The 21,711-nt window shown below is 43.8% G+C and overlaps 1 protein-coding gene across 1 annotated transcript in view; it reads right to left on the reverse strand.

Annotated features, from left to right (window-relative positions):
• The window catches only part of FRS3 (fibroblast growth factor receptor substrate 3), a 161,298-nt gene that overhangs the window by 17,177 nt on the left and 122,410 nt on the right, over positions 1-21,711 (reverse strand). Inside the window, exons 4-6 of the mRNA XM_078644732.1 lie at positions 20,319-20,400; positions 19,600-19,786; positions 12,670-12,831 (exon numbers count right to left, since the gene is read on the reverse strand). Of these exons, the coding sequence (XP_078500858.1) occupies positions 12,670-12,831; positions 19,600-19,786; positions 20,319-20,378 (409 nt within the window). The 5' untranslated portion in view covers positions 20,379-20,400. The remainder of the gene's footprint in view (positions 1-12,669; positions 12,832-19,599; positions 19,787-20,318; positions 20,401-21,711) is intronic.

The raw sequence follows: 21,711 nt of genomic DNA on the forward strand, positions 1-21,711 counted from the left end.
CCTGATAAAATTCCAAAAGACTTGCTGAAACATGATATTAGTGTCTGGGGACCATATATAAATTGCTTATGCAACTCAATAGCCTTGGGTACATCAATACCCGAGTCATGGAAAGGGGCAGAAATCGTAACAATTTTTAAAAAGGGCAACCGCTACGACCCTGTAAACTATCGCCCAAATAGTTTAATACATATTTTACAAAAGATTTTTGCTAGGCATATTTTAACTAGATTAAATGATTGGATAGAGGAGAATAATGTGCTTTCAAAATTCCAGGCAGGTTTCAGAATTTAAACCAGCACAATTGATCAGGTCTTCAAGTCTATATGTCTATGCTGGAAATATATAAATTTAAGAAAGGGCCACTTGTACATTGCTTTTGTAGACCTAAAAGCAGCATTTGACTAGATACCCCGGAATTTACTCTGGGATTCGCTGAAATGTCAAGGGGTGCCCGGCGAATTGCTTGTGCAAATAATGAGACTGCACTAGAATCATTTTGCAAAAGTAAGATGGGGCCCACGGGGCGAACTTACTAAGCAAATCCCTGTAAGAAGGGGCGTACGCCAGGGGTGCGTACTAGCGCCCACCTTATTTTCGTATGTAAACGATATCCAAAAGTTTCTGCATGGTTGTCCAAATGATGTGGCTAAGTTGAGGGGGGGATTTGGTGCCAGCATTATTTGCTGATGACACTAGAATATCACAAACCCCCAAAGGACTACAATGCTTAATGGACTCCTTTTACATATATTGTACTATGAAGGGCCTTGAAATAAACTCAAGCAAAACTAAGTATATGGCAATAAACCCACATAGATCTTTTAAAAAGAGTTTAGTACTAAATAATCAAAAACTAGAGTATGTGCAGAGTTGTAACTATTTTGGCATAACCCTAGACACAAAATTGTCTTGGAAGCCACAGTTGGAAAAAAAGAAGGTAATCCTGCTTAAAAATGAATTGCCTATAACTAAAAAACATGGGAGTAGTATCTCGAAAGCGGTTTCTCCCACCTTGGAGGTATTTAAACAAAGTACAATCAGCCTTTCTCTATGGGGCCGAACTTTGGGGGGCCCACTGTAAAAAGAGCTTTGAATTGAGGGAAAACAAATTTAGAAAACTACTAACCCTCCCAACACAAACACCTCTAATTAGATTATTATGGATTTGAATGTCAAACGCACTGATCATTATGCTCTACTAAGACCTCTCTTAATCTGGGTACGACTCTGGACAACTACAGAGTTGAAACATTCTAGGGAAGGGCTGGAGGAGATTCTGAAGAATGATCAGAGCAGGAACATCCCATGGCTCAAGCATATTTCTTCCTGGTTTACCAAGCTGGGCCTAGCTCATTTTTGGGAAGATCCGACCCAGCTGGTATCACCCTCAAGGAAACTGCTAAAATCAACTTTTTGGGACTATATACAAAATAGTGTGTTACACAGTTCCACTGTAGGGACACTAACAACTTGGTTCCTTCTTTTTAAAGATGTTGCTAACGTTGAGCCTTTCATGGACGTGGTGCGCCAGCAATTAGCGAAATCTCTATGTATATGAAGTTTAGGTATGGTGTGCTACAAACAAACGCTAATAAAGCTAGATGGAGTAGCAACCGCGATAGGGAAAATAATGAATGGTGTGCATCATGTCAAAGTGAGATTAAGAACATGATTTGCATATACTATTTTTCTGCCCATTGTATGATAAAACCCAGGAAGAAATGGATAAAACCCATTTGTAAAAATATGAATAGCAGGTTCTGCAAAGAGGCAGAAAGAATTTTGAAAACTGATACATAGTAACCAATTGTCTTTAGCGTAAGCAGATACTTATTTAATGTAAGCCCTATAAGAGCTAAAGTTGGGCTAAAGCTTTGATAGCGGATATTATGGTTGTCAAAGGTTTTAATCCCAATAAAACTTGCATACGCACCTTTTGACCTTACACACAGCCCTTTATGATTTTGCAAATTGCGTTTTGAGGCTCATATATGTACATTAACAAATAACGGAAAAAGAGGCGATTGGACGTAAATGATTTAATAATTACTTAATGCCTATATTTTATGTATTTATTGTATAGTATATGGTTTTATTAGCGATAGTGGGGGTATGTTGCATTGTTGCCCTTCTCTTTTTTTTTTTTTAAATGTCCGTACCATGAGGTATAGCAATTGTAATTACCATCAACTGTATTTGAACAATTGAAAAGTGATTTTATATGCATCTTTTATGGTTCTAACTGAATGGAAATAAAGAATTTTTGAATCTGAATCATGCATTCATTTGCTCCACTGACAATCTTAAGATGGCTGAAATGTTTCTCATCATGTAGGTTCTTGTCCAGGCTGGCTTTGGATTCTGGCCCAGTAGGGTGTGCCAGTACAGTCCACTGAACTGTATACCGATTCTCTGGTTCTGCTTTGATCAGGTTGCCGAATGTAGTCCTTCTCTTAGTAAGCAAGATCTTCTGGGACGTCTTTTCTACCTTATGCTTTAGCTGGCTCAGGATAGTGTTACACAGTGGGTTTCCTCAGAGCTTTGAGTGGCATTTGGTTCGATGTCTTGTATATTTGTCTGTGTTAACAATTTTATGTTGGTTTATTAATCCGATTCAAGAACATTTCTGGTTTACAATTACTGTGCAGTCTTGGTGATCTCTAGGGTTCTGTAGCTAATTTTTAAGCATTGGAAATGTTTGTTTTCAGTGAAGTCTCATGAATTCTATCCATAACATAGAGCTGGGTCTACGAATGCCTTTGGAAGACGGTACACTGCTTGGTACATCCTTGTAGAGTAAAGCACATGATGAGGAAGAGAGATGAGGAAGTAATGCCTCACATACTCCTACACTGCAGATCGTCTTTATTGAATATTGGTGGTACATTAGAGCATGAAACAGACTCCGTGGTATAAATACAGCTATTGTTTGGGAAGGGCGATTTTATAAAGGGGCAGTGGCATTGGTAGTCACATTTAAATTACACTTAAAGTAAGGCCTAGGAGGAGACAGACCAGGTCTCTGTGAAATGAATTTTATTGGTAAGTGGCTGTGAGGGAATTCTGGCCCACGCTACTGAGGTAACAGATCTATTTAAGTTTTCCCTTTTTATCCTAGAACAGGGCTTGACATTTTTAGTAAATAAAACAGACTGTGGGGAAGTGAAGATGGGACGTCAAGAGAAGAAGTGCATTAGGTTTTAGTTCTAAGGAGCGCAAAGGCCTCTTCCTCCACTCCTCCTCCTAATTATCACTTGCTGCTTCAAATAAAAACGCAATGACACCAAATGGGACACTTTCAACCACATTCCCATTCTGGTATGCCGGCCAGTTTTTTCTTTCAATCCACACGGTGTGCGCTTACCTGCCTTCTCGCACTGCCTTGTGCACCTCCTGTAGTGTACAATCTGCATAAAAGATATTCACTCAACATCTCTTCATGCCACCTTTTAGCCAGACTAAGACATGACTGGAGCACACCTTGGTCTACGTGCACATCACACAATCTCCATGTGGGCGTGAGGGGGGTCACATAATCCAGCACAGATTCATGGAACATGCATGCCCCTGCAGGTGGTTCCAGGCCAAGGTAACAGTGCTAGGTTAACACATTGATGGTATCAAGGCTCTATGTAAATGTAATGACATCATGGTAGCAAAAGTTTCTTTATGCTGTATCTTAAGTACTGGCAGCAAGAAACTTACCACAACAGTAACCTTTAATATCCTGGTGACCTTCTAAATGGAACGTTTTATTATAATAATAACAACCATTTTAGTGTACAACAGTTTCAGGAAGAAGATTGTCGGGCAGAAGAAACAATATGGACAGGTACAAATCACTTGCCATGGGTTTAACCTCATCACTGATAGCAGAACCACTGTTTTGCTTACATTTAATATGAGATAAGTATTTTAAATCAATAGTTTGACTGTCATTGCATCCTATACCGTATCAATACTGAGGCATGGCTAAAGAGTCATCAGTAAGTACTCGTATTGAGTGATCTACAGGACTGATCGAATTTCTGGTAGAAAAGTTGCTGAACAAATACAGGGGAAGAGAGCAAAACAGAAGAAACCGAAAAAGAGCCACCGAAGATGTGGACTGTAAGAAAGGAGCTTGAGACCCCTTCAATATGTCAACTTTAAATCAGCCAGTCATACTGTGCGAGGACGAGAAGCTCCGCAAGACTACTTCTGGAACCAGGACAAGGGGCCAAGGGCTACTGGTCTCCCTGCTGAGAGGAGACATCACCGAGGGAATGGAGGAGCACCTACCCTAGACCTTGGGCACCAGCACCTGCCAGCTTGACAAGAGTGCCCTGTGAGGAAGAGGAGAGCGAGGTCCTGTGGGTGCGTAACCATATGTGAGGAACTCTGGGAGTGTCAAATGCAGCGAGCTCACCTGAATCAGCCGCTGCTGCATCAGCACCCACAGATGGGTTATGCTCAGGAACTCCAGACACACCGACCCCTCTGATAAGAATTAATTCTGTCCAGTTGGTCCTGGGAGAACTTACTTGCTAGATAACTCTGCAGCAGTTGAACTTTTGACTTCAACCGGATGTTTGAAACTCTGACTACTAGTGGGGTACCCTGGATGTTGCCTAAAGTGAATGGGGAATAACCATGATCGCTAGAGTGAGGAGGGAGTGGGACACAAGGAACTGCCTATGAAACACTATACCCCTGATCTCAGGGGGACTGCATAGTTGTACGTTGATGTGGTATTTCTTTTTGTGTTGATGGCCGTAAAATAAAAATGCATCTTTTTTTTCATATAAGAGGATTTGCCTGGAAAATAATGTCTTGCTGCTTCTGTGCGTATTTTGAGTTGTGAGCCTGTGTCCATTCTATGTACCATGACCAAGCTGGAGAAATTGATTTCGCACAGCTATATGGAGAGCCATGCACCAATATAAAGTAGACTATCGACCCGCTGGGAAGGATGGTAGAAGAATACAAGTGAATTACCGCCCAAAAGCCCTAGAATCGGAGAGTTTTACAATGTGGAGGTACCTACTCCCTGGCTCCAACCCTTCACTACTGCCTACTTCCTCACAGCTCAAACCTCTTCTCACCACAAGGAGTTAGAAGCTATATTGAACGATGGAAGGACTGACAGCCCTAGCCACTACTGTGATAAAAAAAAGTCAGTTTAATATCTATAGACCCTATATGATTCCGAAGCGTTAGACTGTGTACAACGCACAGTATACGTTTTAACTGAGAATATTCTGATGTATGCATGCCTGCCAAGTATCACGCATAGTGTGTGACAGTAACGCATTTCAGTGTGGTGTTCCGCATCACCGCACTGAAATGCATTGTCACGCATTTATTTTAAAATGCCATAGTCGCGTCAAGGGCTGTACCAGCATGCCAGGCTGCAGCACGCCCCGGCGCCTGTGTCACTTGTGTGTCGGTTCTGCTTGAGTCAGCAGTAGGCTCCGTAAACAGTTAATCCTTTCTCACTGCTGCCTGCTACAATGTTTCATCTTGTCTTGCTGCATTGCAATTCCGCCATCCTCTATCATTTTCCGGAACTCAAGACCTCCCAGCATCCGGAGAGCCTGGGCAGGCAGGGGCGCCCCTCGCTACCCTGTACTCAGGCGTTTCGGAGGGTCATTGCCTCCTTAGGGTCTGCAAGGCCCCCGACAATGGAGGCAGGTTTGCCCCCTTCCTCGCGGGCCCCTCTACCCCATGACGGGCCCGCAGTGCACAGCAGGCTGCAGGTCGAGGAGAGACGTCCCAGGCATTACAAATCTGCCCGTGTTTGGGCCCTTGGCGCAGATTGCGGCGGGTGTCGGCTCAGGGCCATCCGAGGTTGATAATGGATGCAGCTCGAGCTCGGTGCATTGAGGCGCATGGTGCGCCACCCCAGAGTGTAGACATCAGGTAGGTCCCAATGCCCTCGTGGTGCCCTGCTGATGGACTGCACACGTCACCCTTCAAAATAAAGTAAGTGTGCCTAAGCGCTTCACTGGCCATGAGCAACTTTCAACACTTGAAAGCTTTCTCTTGATTTGGATATGATGCTTCATTGCACAGGGTCTCCGACTCTGCAGCATGCCACCCTCAGCAGCTACTCCAGCATGCAGCAGAGGTGCGAGTCCCGATGACCGTTGTCGTTTCCGTTTGCAATCAAGGTCTGCTATGCCTGCGTGAATTAACAGCTTAGTTTTTAAAGTTAAGTAGCATCCAGAAATGCTGCGCTGCCTCCAATAAAATATACGTTCTTCATCGGATGTCTGTTGTGGGAGAAACCGTGCGCGAGAGACTGCACTATGTATGAATGTTACCCAGGCAGGCCCGGTTCTAGAGGGTGGGCCAGGCCCGCCCAAACATGAGCCTTGGCCCTCGCACTGAATCTGACACAGATGTACAACAATAAAAAATGTTCAGATAACTGGTGATTTATGACCCTGCCGGAAAGCAGGCATATGTCTACTGGTAGTTTTTAAATACTGATAAAATGTATTTTATGTGGATAGCTCACTGGATTACTGCCTTTGTCACAGTGATCCTTGTGTTACTTGCAGTTCAGAAGATGCAATCCTAAGATACGGACAGTGCCCTCTGAACTATCATCAAAGAGCTGCATACAAACTTCACTTTTTTGTGTTGTTATATACTTACAACTTCCCCAGTTTTTCATTATTCTAATGTGCTAAAAGGAGTTTGTTCGGGCAGATATACATTTTTATCAGAAAAGCAAACTCGCAACCACTGAAGTACTCTTTAAATCCTGTGTTCGTGCTTCTCCAGACCAAACACTCTTAAAATATATTGCCCACCAGTACAGGTGGCATGATTCCTACACCTTTTAATCCTCATTAATTTATGTGACATTCCTTGTAGTCTTATTGTCTCCGTATAATGTGTGCTTGATGTAAAGTACTGTGACACCCTACACCATGAGTAGCGCTATACAACAAATGAAATGCATATGAGAGAGGGACTAGAGCGAAGAGCAGTGGTGGAGGGTGGCAATGAGGGAATCCGAAGAGGAGCTCATTTGGGGAGGGGCTACGGAGAGATGAGGGGCACTGTTGGAGGGTGGCAGAGAGGAAATCCGAGGAGTTCATGAGGGGGAGCTACGGAGGGATGAGGGTGGTAATGAGGGAATATGAGGAGATCATTGGCGAGGGGCTACTGAGTGGTGAGGGGCACTGGTGGTGGGTGGCAGTGAGGGAGTCTGAGGAGAGGGGAGCCACAGAGAGATGAGGGGCATCAGTGGAGGGTAATATTGAGGGAGTCCGAGGAGGAGGACAATAGGGGAGGGGCTATGGAACGATGAGGGGCATTCCTGTAGTGTGGCAAAGAGGGGATCCAAGGAAGAGGTCAATAGGGGGAGGGGCTACAGAGAAATGAGGGGAACTGGTGGAGGGTGGCATTGAGGGAATCCGAGGAGGAGGTCAATAGGGGAGGGGCTACGTAGAGATGAGGGCATTGTTGGAGGGAGGCAAAGAGGGGGGAGCTACGGAGAGATTAAGGGCACTAGTGGAGGGTGGCAGTAAGGGAATCCGAGGAGGAGGGTTGAGGGGGAGCTACGGAGAGATGAGGGGCAGTATTGGAGGGTGGCAGTGAGGGAATACGAGGCGAGGTCATGGGGTGGGGGGAGGCTATGAAGAGATGAGGGACACTGGAGGAGGGTGGTAGTGAGGGAGTCTGAGGAGGAGGTCATCAAGGGGTGAGGCTACGGAGAGATGAAGGGCACTGTTGGAGGGTGGTAGTAAAGGTATCTACGGAGAAAGAGGTCATTGGTGGGGTGACAAAAAACACTTTCGCACCAGCAATAAAGCAGCCCAGTCATGGCCTTTCAGTTTTTGGTTATTTAATTAACAGTCTGGTCATTAGGGCAACGTTGGAACATACTTTAAAGTAAATGCTAATTACATTTACTGCTATATTCAATGTTTCAAGTTTGAAGGTGATTTTACTAATTTTTCCCCCGCAAACAATGAAAGTGGAACTGGATGGTGGCTGGTATGGGGCTGGGGCCCAAGGTCAGCAATGAGATAAGGTGTACTGGAGAGGGGTGGTAGAAAAGTGGATAATCAAACCTGTAAGGGAGTGCGTTGCAGAGTCCGGGGTCAGGTGGAGGTAGTAATGAAGAGGGATTCTCCCTGAAGGGTCGCAGAGAGGAAGCCCCAGTAGTGTCACTTGCCTGATATTCCCACCTTAGAAACCTCCTCTTCTCATCAAAGGGACATTACATGGAAAAAAAACTTTTTGAGAGTGATAATATTTAGAAAGAGATTTGGAAAAGAGTGGATTTTACTGAGCCTTGTAAGACTAAGAAGAGATAAAGGAGGGCCCTGAAGCAGGTCTGGCTAGACCAGAGGTCTTCAAACTTTTGGATGCCGAGACCCCCCTGTTAACATTTTCAGGCGTAAGGACCCCCTCCTGACAACAATTTCTAAACCTATAGGCAGGGCCACTGGAATTATGAGGCAGGTGAGGACCAAACCATGCGACAGGCTTGACTAAATTGTGTGGGTAGAAAATGTAAATAATGTTCTGTGATGCTGCATATTTTGGGATAGCATTGCTTTATTACTTTGAATTTTTTTTAACACAGTATCACTGAGGAAAGATTTCACCCCATCAGTACCAATTTATAACCAAAATACAGCAATTAACATCAGAAAGATTTCTAGTCAACCTTTGTGAAGGGCCTCCCACTCCGCAGGAGTACGCGCTGCCACATTAGAATCTCACCCGGCCCTGGCCGGGAGAAGCAAGGGTCCCTTCAAACACTGGCGGTCTTGTGCAGAGTTAAGCAGTTTACCCATGCCCGTTTCCTCTCACCCCCTTCCTTCCATCCCTCTCTTCTCTCCTCTCCCAACCCCGGATCCCTCTCTCACAATGCAGGCCATTTTCTTTCACCGCTTTTTACAACTTCTGAACTCCCCCGATTCAACCTCTCACTTCACCTTTAATCACCTCTTGCCATTCTGTCTTTTCACTGCCCTCATCTCTAACAGTCTTTCGCATTTATTTCATGGCCTCTCTGGCCCCATCACCTCCCGTGCACCTCAGCATTTCTCATTCACCTCAAGTCTCTCCATTCAAATGTTTGTCTATTTGTATCTTACACCTCTCCAGTCCCCCGATTCATCTTTCACATCTCCCCTTTGTCTTCCACACCTTCTTGAACCAATGTCCCTCTCTCCCTGTCACCTCAGCACCAGTGCCTAATTTGAGCAGGTGGTTTCCGGTGCTCCGCACTGGCACCTAATTATGCACACTGGCACTATGACAGACTTCCAGATGGTGGCTCTGTCAGTGTGATTTAGAGATGAGCAGAACAGCTGTTTATTAATTCAATATACACTAAAAATGATAACCTCCTGACACCCATGCCATTCTTTATAGATCACTGTGAGTGCAGGGTGAGCGGGTGAATGGTGTGAGTGCATGGTGATTAGTGTGAGTGCATTGTGATCACTGTGAGTGCAGGGTGAGCGGGTGAATGGTGTGAGTGCAGGGTGATCAGTGTGAGTGCATTGTGATCACTGTGACTGCAGGGTGAGCGGGTGAATGGTGTGAGTGCATGGTGATCAGTGTGAGTGCATTGTGATCTCTGGGAGTGCAGGGTGAGCGTGAAAGTGAAGGCGAGAATGAGAAGTGAGTTGTCTGAATGCAGGGTACATTCCCAGAAACGTAAAGCGTAGGGTTTCAGATATAAGTTAAACTATTGCTATAATGGCATTAATCAGGGATAGAGGGTGGAGGAAATAAATAATGTGCTGATCCTGCAACAAACTTCCAGTCTTGTGATTAGGGTTACCAGCTCATTACTTTGATGGCCCAGGAATAAGCAGTCACCTAAAGCTGTATTTTTAGCACTTATCTGTGAATACTTAGAACAGCAAATATAAATAGAAAGTACTTTTAGTTGTGTTCTAGGGCTGCCGCAATGATCCATGACTGATAATTAAAGAGAACAAAGACAGAAAAGTCACATAACTAATTAATACATACTTTTTTATTTAAAACTCTATTTAGTGTCAAGAGCAGGTCTCTGCAGGCTCTTTAAACAACACACAGCAGGCATGTTTCTTTTGGCAACGCTACTTTATATTCCTTTTCATTAAATGCATTCTCACACTACAGCAGTAAGTGTAAAAATACAAATGTAAGGAATAGGCTGCGTGGGGGCCCAGGGGGTACTGGAACCATTAAAAAACTAAGCCTTGGTAACCAGTTAACAAAGGCATGTAAATTTGCTAATGGTCTTTAAAGACCTGTGAAAAACTCGGGCGTGCTGGAGATAAGACTCCAGACACTGCCCAGCCGAGCCCCCAGCAGCGCGAGCTGCACTGTAGCAGCCCGGGCTGAGACACAGGACGGGGGAGGAGGGAAGCTTAAGCCCTGGAGGCCAGGGCAGAAGTGTGACTGGGAGCGTGACCCCGTTCACACCACTCCACTGCCCCCCTGGGGGTCGCGCCCCACAGTTTGAAGACCCCTGGGCTAGACATATAAGAGACTGGCCTGGAATTTTCTTTGCATTCTAATTTTTGTTATTATTAATCATACCAAAATGCAAAACAACAAACCCAGTCCAAGTTGAGACACAGTGAATAAGTAGAACACACGTTACCCCCACCCATTACAAGGGCAGTGAGTTAGTGTCCTTCCAATTGTAGTGTTTTACAGATGTTTTAAGGTCTTCTTACAAGTTTTTTTTGCTCAAATGGGTGTAATTTCTGACATGTATATTTGTCCCTCGTCTTCATTGCTTGATTTTGCTTGTGAGAAAGTGTCACTCATAGTCGTTGAATTGTCACTCATAATTGCACTAAAATTATGAAAATGTCACACTTAGCAATCTGAAACCTTGGCAGCTATGTGTATGGCAGGATAAAACAGATAATTAGCCAAGAAAGACATTCCAAGTGCAATTCCCGTAAAAAAAACTGAGGTTATCACAGGTATTTTTTAATTTCTTTTTTTAACTCAGACAGCTAACATATCAATTGTATCTAAACTTGCTCATACAGCACTGGTTTCAACAAGCAAATGATTCTCCAGTGTCATAATGACTCGATAAATACTTAAAACGTTATTCCAAACGTTAAACATTTGAAAGTAGCATTTTGCAACACATGCATCAAGCCAGATCTTCAATAAATAACATCCTCCAGCCGACAGTTGTGGTTCGGCTTGGCCCTCGGGTTTTGAAAAAATTGCTTCTAAAGTTGTTATTCATTATTATTCTTAAACAGCCCGATCAACATCTAGAATCCAAATGTACTAATTTATTAAATATTTAGTCTAGAGTCATTCTTATTGGCTCGCTTTAAACGTCATATCGCTATCAAAATGTACCTATAATGCAATGCAATTATTTCAACCAACTCCAAAAGAGCAAAACCTCCAAAATTCAAGCTTCTCTGCAGTCTTTAGCGCCATCTAGTGGATTCATTTTAGAACATTTATCTATACAGCCGTCATCTATATCGTACAGCAATAACCAATCAATACACTACAAGCACACAGCAACGTCCATTATTCTAGATCACAGAACTATCAAAAGCCCCAGTCTTTATAAATAACGTCATCCGTGTTTAGATTCAGCCAACAGATGCCCGCAACTTCTTTTTTGCCTTAATGACAGTTCTCTCTCCTGAAAATAAAACGTTTTAAAAACTAAAATAAATATATTTAAACTGCACTATGTTCCCTATCCAATCACACGAGTCTACTAAGAATTTAACATTTTGATTTTAACTGATAAAAGGTTCAGAGAAACCTGGAAATAAAAAGGTTGACGCAAAAGTAGAGGGAAAACGGGGAAATTGTGTTTTCTACAAAAACACTTTGTATCAAAACGGAAGGGCTTACTATTAAAGCCAATAAATGTGAGATAGGTCTACGTACAGCTGTGCAGTAATAGGAAGTGACATTTCAGTGCCCATGGGAAAGAGTAGAGAAAGTAGTAGGCCAATGTGTAGTCGGGATGATTGTGGATTTTTTTTGGGATCCCGAGCCAGCGCCAGTCCCCCATCAATGACTCGAGCTCCCATATGCAGTCTTCAAGAGACCACCCACACAGCTGAACACATTCTCACCTGATACCTAGCAGGGAACACTGTACCAAATCAATAAAAAGGCTTCAAATAAATGATGTGCTGTGCTGGCCAGGCACACACTTTAAACTCTATTGCAATTGTAAAGCTTTCACCAGCACCAACTAAGACTGTATCATCAAACTACCAAAAATCTAATCGCCCGTAAGAAGATATAAATAACTTTCATAAAAATAAAATGCAAGAAAATTAATCTCACACTAAATCACTGCTGTTTCTGAATAATTATTTGTACAAAAACCTAACCATGTTGAAAATGATCCCTTTCTGGCATAGGGACTGCAAGGCTACCGTATATTCTCCAAAGCTGGTATTTAGATTTCCAAACATCTTTTCTTAACATATTAGGACCAATCAACAACTGACGCAAAAAACATCCTAACGGAGAACGAGGGGCTTTGCAGGTACTTCCTAAATGATCCTGCTGGTCAGCTGCTGCACAGCAAACTTTTTGATCCAGCTTAAGTCTTGCATTCCTCCACCATGTCCCTGTATACCCTCCTGTTTGCCACCTGCGAGAACGAGGGCAGTATTGTATACTCACTACTCTAATTACTTTACTTACTGCTTGGGGTCTGTGGTGTACGCGGCATCTCGAGATCTCCCGGGTGAGTATTCCTGGTAATGATGACCGGCTCCTCCACCACATTGATACTGTTACATTGCATAAGCTCCTGCAGTAAATTGAAGATCTCCTCAGCTCGAGAGCACTTGAACGCGAAGATACCTGTAGAGATGAAACAGTAAATTTAGAGAACGTTTCTGGTCAATACCCCTCGTCCATCTTGAGGTACACATTTATGCATTCTAGCCTCGTTCATGTCCATTCCACAACCTCAGCTGGAATTAATTCCACCTCAGTCACACAGATGCTACATCTCCAACTGTGCTCTCATTACACCTCCATCACAGATACTATAATGCAAGTAGGGTCAGTACATCTCAAACACACACTGCACCGTCACACCACTGGTAGGGCAAGGCAGATGTTAAAGCCCTTATTGTGCTTTATTTCTTTGTACTTACGATCACTTTATACAGCCATAAAAATAGTGCCATTAAAATGCAGTTATTATGGCGTAATCTATAGTGGTAAACATGGACCTTTCAAAGACTATCAAAATCACATACACTAAAACTTAATGACAAAATGTCATGAGTGGTGGCTCCATGGATATATTTTCTCTGCTGAATTCGTAGTTGAGAACTGGCAGCCTGCCACATACCCTTTAGCAACGTAACTGACAAATAAGAGGGCTGTGTATAGGTAGTGGAGCATATGGTTTGAAGCATGTGATTTAGTAGATCAAATGCTGTGCATTCTAGCCATTAAGTGTTGGGCGTGGAGTGAGTGAATGTGCGTGCGTGCGAGCGAGCGTGCGTGTTGTGACTCACGATCACTCACATTGCTGGAATCAAAAATGTAGCCGTATAGATTTCAGGTTCAGGCAGGTCTTCTGGAGTTCATCATCAATGGCACTCAAATCCAACCAGAGACCGGGATCCAGACACCAAAAACTCTCAAAACAACTTGGAAGTTTCATTCGCAGGACCAAGTAACCAGTTCTTAGGAGAATGAACTGGGAAGGAAGGGGGTCTGAGTAGGCTGGGGAAGGGGAGGAATTGGAGTATACAGTACTTTGCTGATCATTTAATTCCCCGCTCACTGAGTTTCCACATTATACATGGAGACAAACCCCACAAGTATTACATTACACACACATGGAATATAACCCCATTTACTTAATGGTTGAGGCAGAACCATGGGACCAAATGCCGGCTCTGCGGAACAGGAATTGAAGATGTGGAACATTTATTGTGCATTTGCCAGAGGCTGAATGAGGAAAGAGTAGCTCTGTTGAAAACAGCTTTCAACGAACTAGGAGTCCGCTCATGCAGACAAGCTGTCCTCGCTTGTTTTGATCCTGGCCTCCCGCCACTAAACGGGAAGCTAGTTAAATTTCTGAAACTAGCGGAACGGAAGCAAATAACTCAGGCACTTGCCTAAGTGGAAACCCGGGACAGGACCAAGTGCCTTGAACATTTTTCCCTGCGAGGCATTACTGTTTTTTATCTTTACTATTCGATTAATCATGAATTTCTGTTTTTAAGGTCTTTTAAACTTCTTATGAGATTGTTTTATTGCTCTTTTTGTAACGGTTTTTATTAACCTAAAACAATAAAGAATTACTTACTTACCATTTACCTAATCTTCACCAGGGGCTTTTGAAGAAGACCTGTAAGTCACTGAAAGTGAGGTTGTGAGGTATTAAGGCCTCGAGTCAGGTGTGCTATGTCTGTCAATTTTTATTGTCATCCTAATTTCAGAAGTTGTAACTCATTCCATTTTTGGATCAAGAAATGACATACTCAGGCCCAGATTTATAACAATTGTGTGTCGTGGTTGCGTCACTTTACTGACGCAGCCACAACACAAAATACTTTTTGGTATTTACAAAGTCAAGCAAATGTTCATTTGCATGGCTTTATAAGAGTACCGCAACAGTGCTCTGCGCTCGCTGCCTTGTGTTACTTTGTGTCAGGTAGGCGTTCCATGGGCGCCCCTGTGCAGCTACTAATGGATTTTAATCCAAACACAATGTAGAAATGTGTTTGTGCCAAAATGGCACGCCTGCCTGAGGCTGTCGTAATGAGGAGAAATATCTATTTCTCTTCTTTCTTTCCTTTTAGCATGTGTACTGAATTAGGTAGCACACTACAAAGAGGAAAAAACTCCAAGGGTAGTTTTTGTGCAGGACAGTACCCCTTCCTGCCTAATAATATCCTGAACATAACACAGACACCCTTGTGCTATGGCGCAAAGGTGCCCGTGTTGCTGCTAGGCAGCCCAAAGTGCACCAGTGCATCGAGAGAGCAGAACTGTACCATTTCTTTGAAGATATGGCACAGTTCTGCTCTCTTCAGGTGACGCAACACAGTAACTTCACTTGCTGTGCTGCACCGCATCACTTCTTTCTAAATGTGCCCTTTAGTGCCTAATTTACCAAAAAACTAGAAAACCTGCTCCCACTGAAGTGCTCTTTGAATGGATACAAATGTCCTACTTTTTAGAATTCAAAAACATTGGCGGAAGTAGGCTAGTAAAGCTACTCCACTCTCAGGTTTCCATAAATACTCCTGTCAACCAAACATTCAAAAGGTGAAGGGACAAATGCCTGCAAATAGTCTAACCACAGGCAATCCATCGGCGTAGCATTTCAAAATACAGTTTTTCAACCACTGTGCCACTCTAGACCAAGCGTGTGTTCTCGGATTTAAATGACGTGAGTAAATGCAGGCATGGTGGTAGCCTTAACACTGGGTGTTAGGGCATCTAAAATCAGATCCTGCAGCTTCGGAGGAACAGTTTTAGGTTTCAGCGCCGAGGATTTCGGTGCCAGCGTAGAATCCCTTTTCGGCGCTGAAGGTTTCGGTGCTGAAGGAGGAATTTGTTTTTAGTGACAAAAATTTCGGCTCCGAAGCGGTTTTCGGCTTCGAGCCTGAAGGTTTCGGCTCGGTGCCAGATTTTGGACGACGCGATCCCGAGCCGGAAGGCTTTGAGAAGTGTTTCGGTGCCTAGCGGGAACATCGGAAACATCTTGTTGGTGCCGACCTTGGCCCAAAGGCGGAGGTGGGACCGAAGCGTTCTGTTTTGGTTGAGTTGGAATTTGGGTTAAGGTGCGTTTGGTACTCACCGGACGTTGACCCTGTGGCAAGTCTTGTTCCAACTCTGAGTCCAATTCTGGAATGGAAATAAGTACCTCTTGTTCTTCCTCTGCCCCTCGTGCGTCGCATTCGTGCTCTGATCCTTCACCGAAGATGTCCGATGTGTATTCGATGTTTTAACTCTGCATCTCGAGATGTTGAGCCCGACTATCACGGAGCCTTTTCTTTGATAGGAGTGATCTACACGTGTCGCAGTCCTGTTCGTTGTGCTCCGGAGACTAGCACAAGTTGCGCGCTTCGTTCGAGTCGGTGCACGGATACTTGGCATGGCACCGAGGGCAGAATTATAATGGAGTCTGTTCCATCGTTGGCAAAGTGGACCGACGCGGTTCGGCCAGACAGCCATCCCGAAGATCTTCAATCGAAATAGAGGTTTTCCACGACGGACACGATACGCGGAGAAGTGGGATAAGCGTTCAAAACAATACCGACGCAGGTAGAGTGGACTGCGCACCGAGGGTAACCCGAAGAAAAGCTTTGAACCAGAGCGCAGCAATACATGTCTGAACCCGATTGCGAAAAAAACAATCTAACAATGGAGTCTATGCCCATGCACAGTAGCACCGAAAGGAGGAGTCACCTACCTCGTGACTGGAAGGACTACTTCGAAGAAAAACACCTTTCAAACATCCGGACACAACACTAGATGGCAGGAATATGCAAAGCATGTAATCTACAGCTCACATGCCTCGAACAAACAAGTTATTACAAGGGACAGTGAGGTCTATATGCATGGCTTGGTGGACCATGCAACCCTGCCCCCGAGATTCACTCGCAGCAGGTCACTGTAAACATGAGATCTTGCGAATGCACCGGTTTCTGTTAAATGGCAAGGGACCCCCCCCCAGTCTGGAAGAACACATGATGTGTACTGCTCCTTTGAGAGAGAGTACATGCTGGGCTGAGAAGGAGCAGGCTTTTTAACCTGATGGCACTTTTGAAAAAATTGCCAGACTGCTGGCCCTGTTAGGTTATGTGTATTTGTAAAGTGCACCATCACCTGCGAGGGTATCCTGGCACTGAGCAGGTGTCTGTGCTTAGCCCTGCCTCTGGCACATTGGTTAATTGAAAAACCAGGTCTTCAGCTTTTTGCAGAATTCAAGAAAAGAGGAGGAAACTCGGATGTGGAGTGGGTGGCTGTTCCATCCTTTTGGAGCAATTTAAGAGAAGGCCAGTCCTCCTGGTCTGGTTCGGAGTATGCGTGGGATGTGTGTGAGTTGGAGACCTGTGTAGTGGAGGTGTCTGGGTGGTTGGTGGAAGGAGAAGCGACTGTTCATCCAGGAGGGGCCTAAATTGTGAAGTGCCTTGCATGTGTGTGTGAGTAGTTTAAAAAACCACAACCATGTTTGTGTGGTGTGATGCAAGTTCTGTGTGGGAGGTTGAGGATTAGTCTGATTGCGGAGTTCTGGATGGTTTGTGGTCTTTTGGTGAGTAGCTTGGTGGTCCAGCGCAGAGGTGTTTCTGTAGTACAACTTGCTGGTGATTAGGGCGTGAGTTTCTAGGGTTGCTTGGGAGTCATTTTAAGATCTTCCTCAGCATCTTCGGAGTATGGAAGTGGGTTGCAGTCACAGAGTTGACCAATCATGACCAATCTGCTGTTGATGATCATTCCAAGGTTCCTGGCACGGATTCTGGGTGAGAGTATGGGTCCAAAGTCGGCCGGCCACCAGTTGGAGCCCTCTCCCAGTCTTATCCACCTTCCTGCCAAAGCTACAGGTCAAAAGAGACATAACTGAGCAGTCTGCATGAAAGACACCCACTTCCCTGAAATCTGCTCTTACCCAAAAAAGAGACCGGTTCTAAGAAACACAACTGTGCCGGCCATTTAGGATAAATACATAATAGGAAGTCGTTTTACAGGTATTTTTACATACCAGATTACAGACTCTGCACAACAGTGTAGAAGAGAAAGTCTTAATGAGTTCCAAGTCTGCTATCCTTGACAGCAAGCTTCGCTGCCAAATAAGGGAAAAAACATGAAACTTTGAATCATAATGTTCGACACATCTCTGAAGAAAGGTTCCTACCTTCTGAACTGGGACAGGGGTACTGGAGGTATCCCGACAGTACACCTCTTGCTAGTAAAGGAATCCACAGCCCAATGCCCTGGAGTAGTGGAGCTGCGCAGAACGGACAAGTAGCTAACATTAACCCTCACCATGCAAAGAGCAGGGAAGGTCCATCCTGATAACTTCGGGTGAGCCGCCTTTGTATCCGACTCCAAGAATGCCCTGGTTGACACCCAACAAGGACTTGGCTATGATTGGCCTTCCCTTCTGTTCTGAATGTGTACCGAAAGGGGTAGCAGAGTAGAGAAACCTAAGGACACTACTCCTGCCTCTCCAGCACTGAATTAACTTACTGCAGGTTGTGGTAATGAAAACAGTACCCACAGATTCCCTAGACATTGCCGCTATTGCGCTCGGGGATTCTCGTGCATGGGCACTGGACACATATTTAGTCTCCTAAGGGATTCCCGCCCTCATGCCCTTTGTGTTCCCCACCACCTTCTCCTTTCTCAAGTATTTCTGCTGTCCCTTTAGGTGGAAGGGTCTTTGCACCCACGGGGAGCTCAGAAGACTATGGGAGCTCATGCATGGGCAGTGCCCTCCCTCTGCACCACTTCATGTACCAGTCAGAGGTTCACCCCCTCTGTAACTTACTCACCTGCCGACCCAGCTCAAAATTATTTCAGGGACCAAACACGCATGGGGAGATGAGGCAGGCTGCAAGAAAACTCTGTTAACTCTTAACAGTGTGCATCATCAGGGTTTACTAGAGAATCAAATGTGAGACTCATTTATGAAGATTCCAGGGAGGTAACAAGCAAGAACACAGAACATAAAATTGGGTTCCAAAAGCTTTCATCAGAAACATATCATTGTAGAAATGGGAGTCCCCGAGGCATGTCTGAAGGATAGCAACTTTTCTATGTAGTTGTTTATGTTGCAACTAGAATTAAAATACTTATTTTTCCAAAAGACAAAGTTTTGGATGACCAGTGACTTATTAATCTATACTTTGTACACAGAGTCATGAGTTTCTAGTCCACATCACGTCCCTCTATAAGCCTTGAATCTTACACCCTAGCTACATGAGGATCTTGGGCTACTTGAGGTACTTGTTCCTCACTTTTGGGTTCATTTAATAGATAGATCTCAGACCAACAAAGGCAGAATTCCTAAATTGACACATACCACCTACTACCCCTTGGAGCCAAGGCCCTCAACCATTTTGCACAGAGTAGAAGTCACGCATCAACCGTTTACAAAGCATCCAGGAATCTAAAGGTACATACGACATCAGAAGTCAAGGTGCACATTCAAAGAGTCGCAATATAAAAGCCTTGCTAGTAGAACAACTTTGTATTCTGAGATAAAATGCACATTTACATTTAAGGTTCAGACTCACCGGACCAACTCTGTCCTAACTCATCATTACGACAAAAAGGATTTGCCCAGAAACTAGGATGAAGCAGATATGCGGTTTCGAAGTTAAAACCCATCGTCCTTTTACAGGGATTTGTAGCTATTTAGGAATGACGGAAGGCAATGGTTGACTTTGTAGCGCCAAATAAACTATGGTCACAGCTGGTCGCAACTGATGTGCCTATAGTCTGTTGGTTTTAATTGTCTTATAGAATGCTAATCTAATTTACTTGCTGCACCACAGCACCCGATTAATTATTGCGCTCAGCCTGTACACATACCTTCAGAGTTTTACAAATGTTCCCCTTAGTCCTGCTTACCAGCAGCATCCTACAACTTACCCTGTCCAGTTTGACATCGACGGCCACTCTCGAACGAGAAGAGGTTTGAGTCATAACCATAGCGGCGCAAACAGAGGTAGGGCCACCTAACGGCGTCCCTTTTGCGGGTGTGGAGGACAAGCTCTGTCTGGGTGAGCTCCATGACCCCTGAACCCAGTTCAGTCCCTTCATCATCCACGTTCGTAACCTGTAGTGCCATAAAAAACATACATTAGGCATGAGTTTATGGAAAACCAGTAATCAGTAAGTGTGATTTTTAAAGAAACCATAGACACAAAAAAGAAAGGACACATTAAAAAAAATGGGAGAAAGCCACATAAAAGCTCTCAGCTCAGCATGACTTCCAGACATTTCAAATTCAAAAGGCAAAATGAGGCTTAAAACATCAACACAGATCTCAGCAGAAAGCGAGAGTCTCTCAAAGCTCAGTGTGGAACTCAGAAGAGGGCACCTGCAAATCCTGCCTTCAAACAAGCAGCCATTGCTGGAAGGAAGGCACAAGAAAGACAAGGAACTATAAGCTTGAACTGAAAGACTGGAAGTTGATAGGGAGAAGGCAGAAGTGGTATCCTTTGATATTGGGCAGCATCACATCAGTAGAATGAATGCACTGAGGAGGATAGAATAGTTTATGTGAGGAACACACGACACTGGATAATTAATACACATGTAACTGGAGGACAGTGGGTCGGAGAAATAATAAGAGATGTGCATGCTACCTTGAACTTGGTGGGGTGATGGTCCGGAATGCTGTCCCGACAGCTACAGCAGCTCCCCATAATTCAGCACATGTGGCCAGCCCTGAAAGTAAGAGGAGTTACTCCTTTAAAATGTAATGTAATATTCTTCAAATACATTCATTCCTCTTCCAACACTTTGTATCCTTGAACCCCAGAAGCAGCTGCTTCGTTTCAAGTAGTAACCTGCAGAGATAAACGTTCATCAATGTTTATTAAACTTTTTATTTAGAGAAAAGCATACAAAATCAATATTGTGTAAAATAAATGTTAATACTTCACTGTTTTATACACGTCATCCCTATATCATTCAGGTTTCTAAGACTTTATGGTTTAGGTTGCAAAAAAGACACGAAACGGATCATTTAGTGCATGTTCATGTTATTCAGAAGTGCACTTTAACAAGCCTTAGCACGTTACTGGCTTCATTTTATACATGTTAAACATATACCCTCTTTTCTAGCATGACTATATAATCCTGAACGGGTCATGTGAAAAAATATTATCTAAAAGAAAACATCCCTCAGGGCATGTGGCTGACCATTACACTTTATCTGCAGATATTTTTTAAATTTCAGATCCAACATAAATTAATCTGAAGTTGAGCAAGCACTGTACCTGAACTGTAAAAAAAGGCCAGTGCAAACAAAGTCAGGCTGGCATTGTATCATTTTGTCTAGGTGTCAAGTCCACTGTTTTTGCAAGATCTGATATTTCCTTAATCTGTTCACTTATTTTAAGGTATTCCTAGACAGAATAAGTTACAAAGGTGTATTCTTTGAGTAACCATAGCTCTGGACATCCTACAATTTTCCTGCAGTAGGGGGTTGTAGTCGCAAATCAGTTCTCGGTGATAGAATAGTTTACCTCTTTGTTTATTTGATGTTCCATGGATAAACGAGATTCCTCTGTCAGTTGGTTGACACGCAGCGATCTTGCTGTACCCTATCCAAAATGTTCCATACTCTGGGTGTAGAGCGTCCTGTAGATTTTATATTATTGTTATTTTTTAAATTTTACAAATGAAGATACTTTGTTTGGCTCTATTAGTCTTTGAAGTTAGGCAGTTAGCATATTTATCAAAGAGTAATGTTTAAATAAGTAGATGGTGGAAGTAATACCAAGCGTCATCTGCAAACTGCGAGACACAATAGCTCTAACATTTCATGCCAGAGCAGAACATTATTTTAAAGATGGCATTAGGTGGGACCCTTTAGGAACTCGATGAGGTGAATGGGAATTTGAAAGGCATCCGTGGAGACTCTCTGACCATGGTCATCTGGAGAAGGTAAACTACTACTAAACTTTTCACAAGCCTCAGCAACAGACTGAAAAAGAACGGCTTTTCCAGAAAACCACTTTAGCTACTATTTTT

This window comes from Lissotriton helveticus, chromosome 5_1 (assembly GCF_964261635.1).
Source record: "Lissotriton helveticus chromosome 5_1, aLisHel1.1, whole genome shotgun sequence".
Taxonomy (NCBI): domain Eukaryota; kingdom Metazoa; phylum Chordata; class Amphibia; order Caudata; family Salamandridae; genus Lissotriton; species Lissotriton helveticus.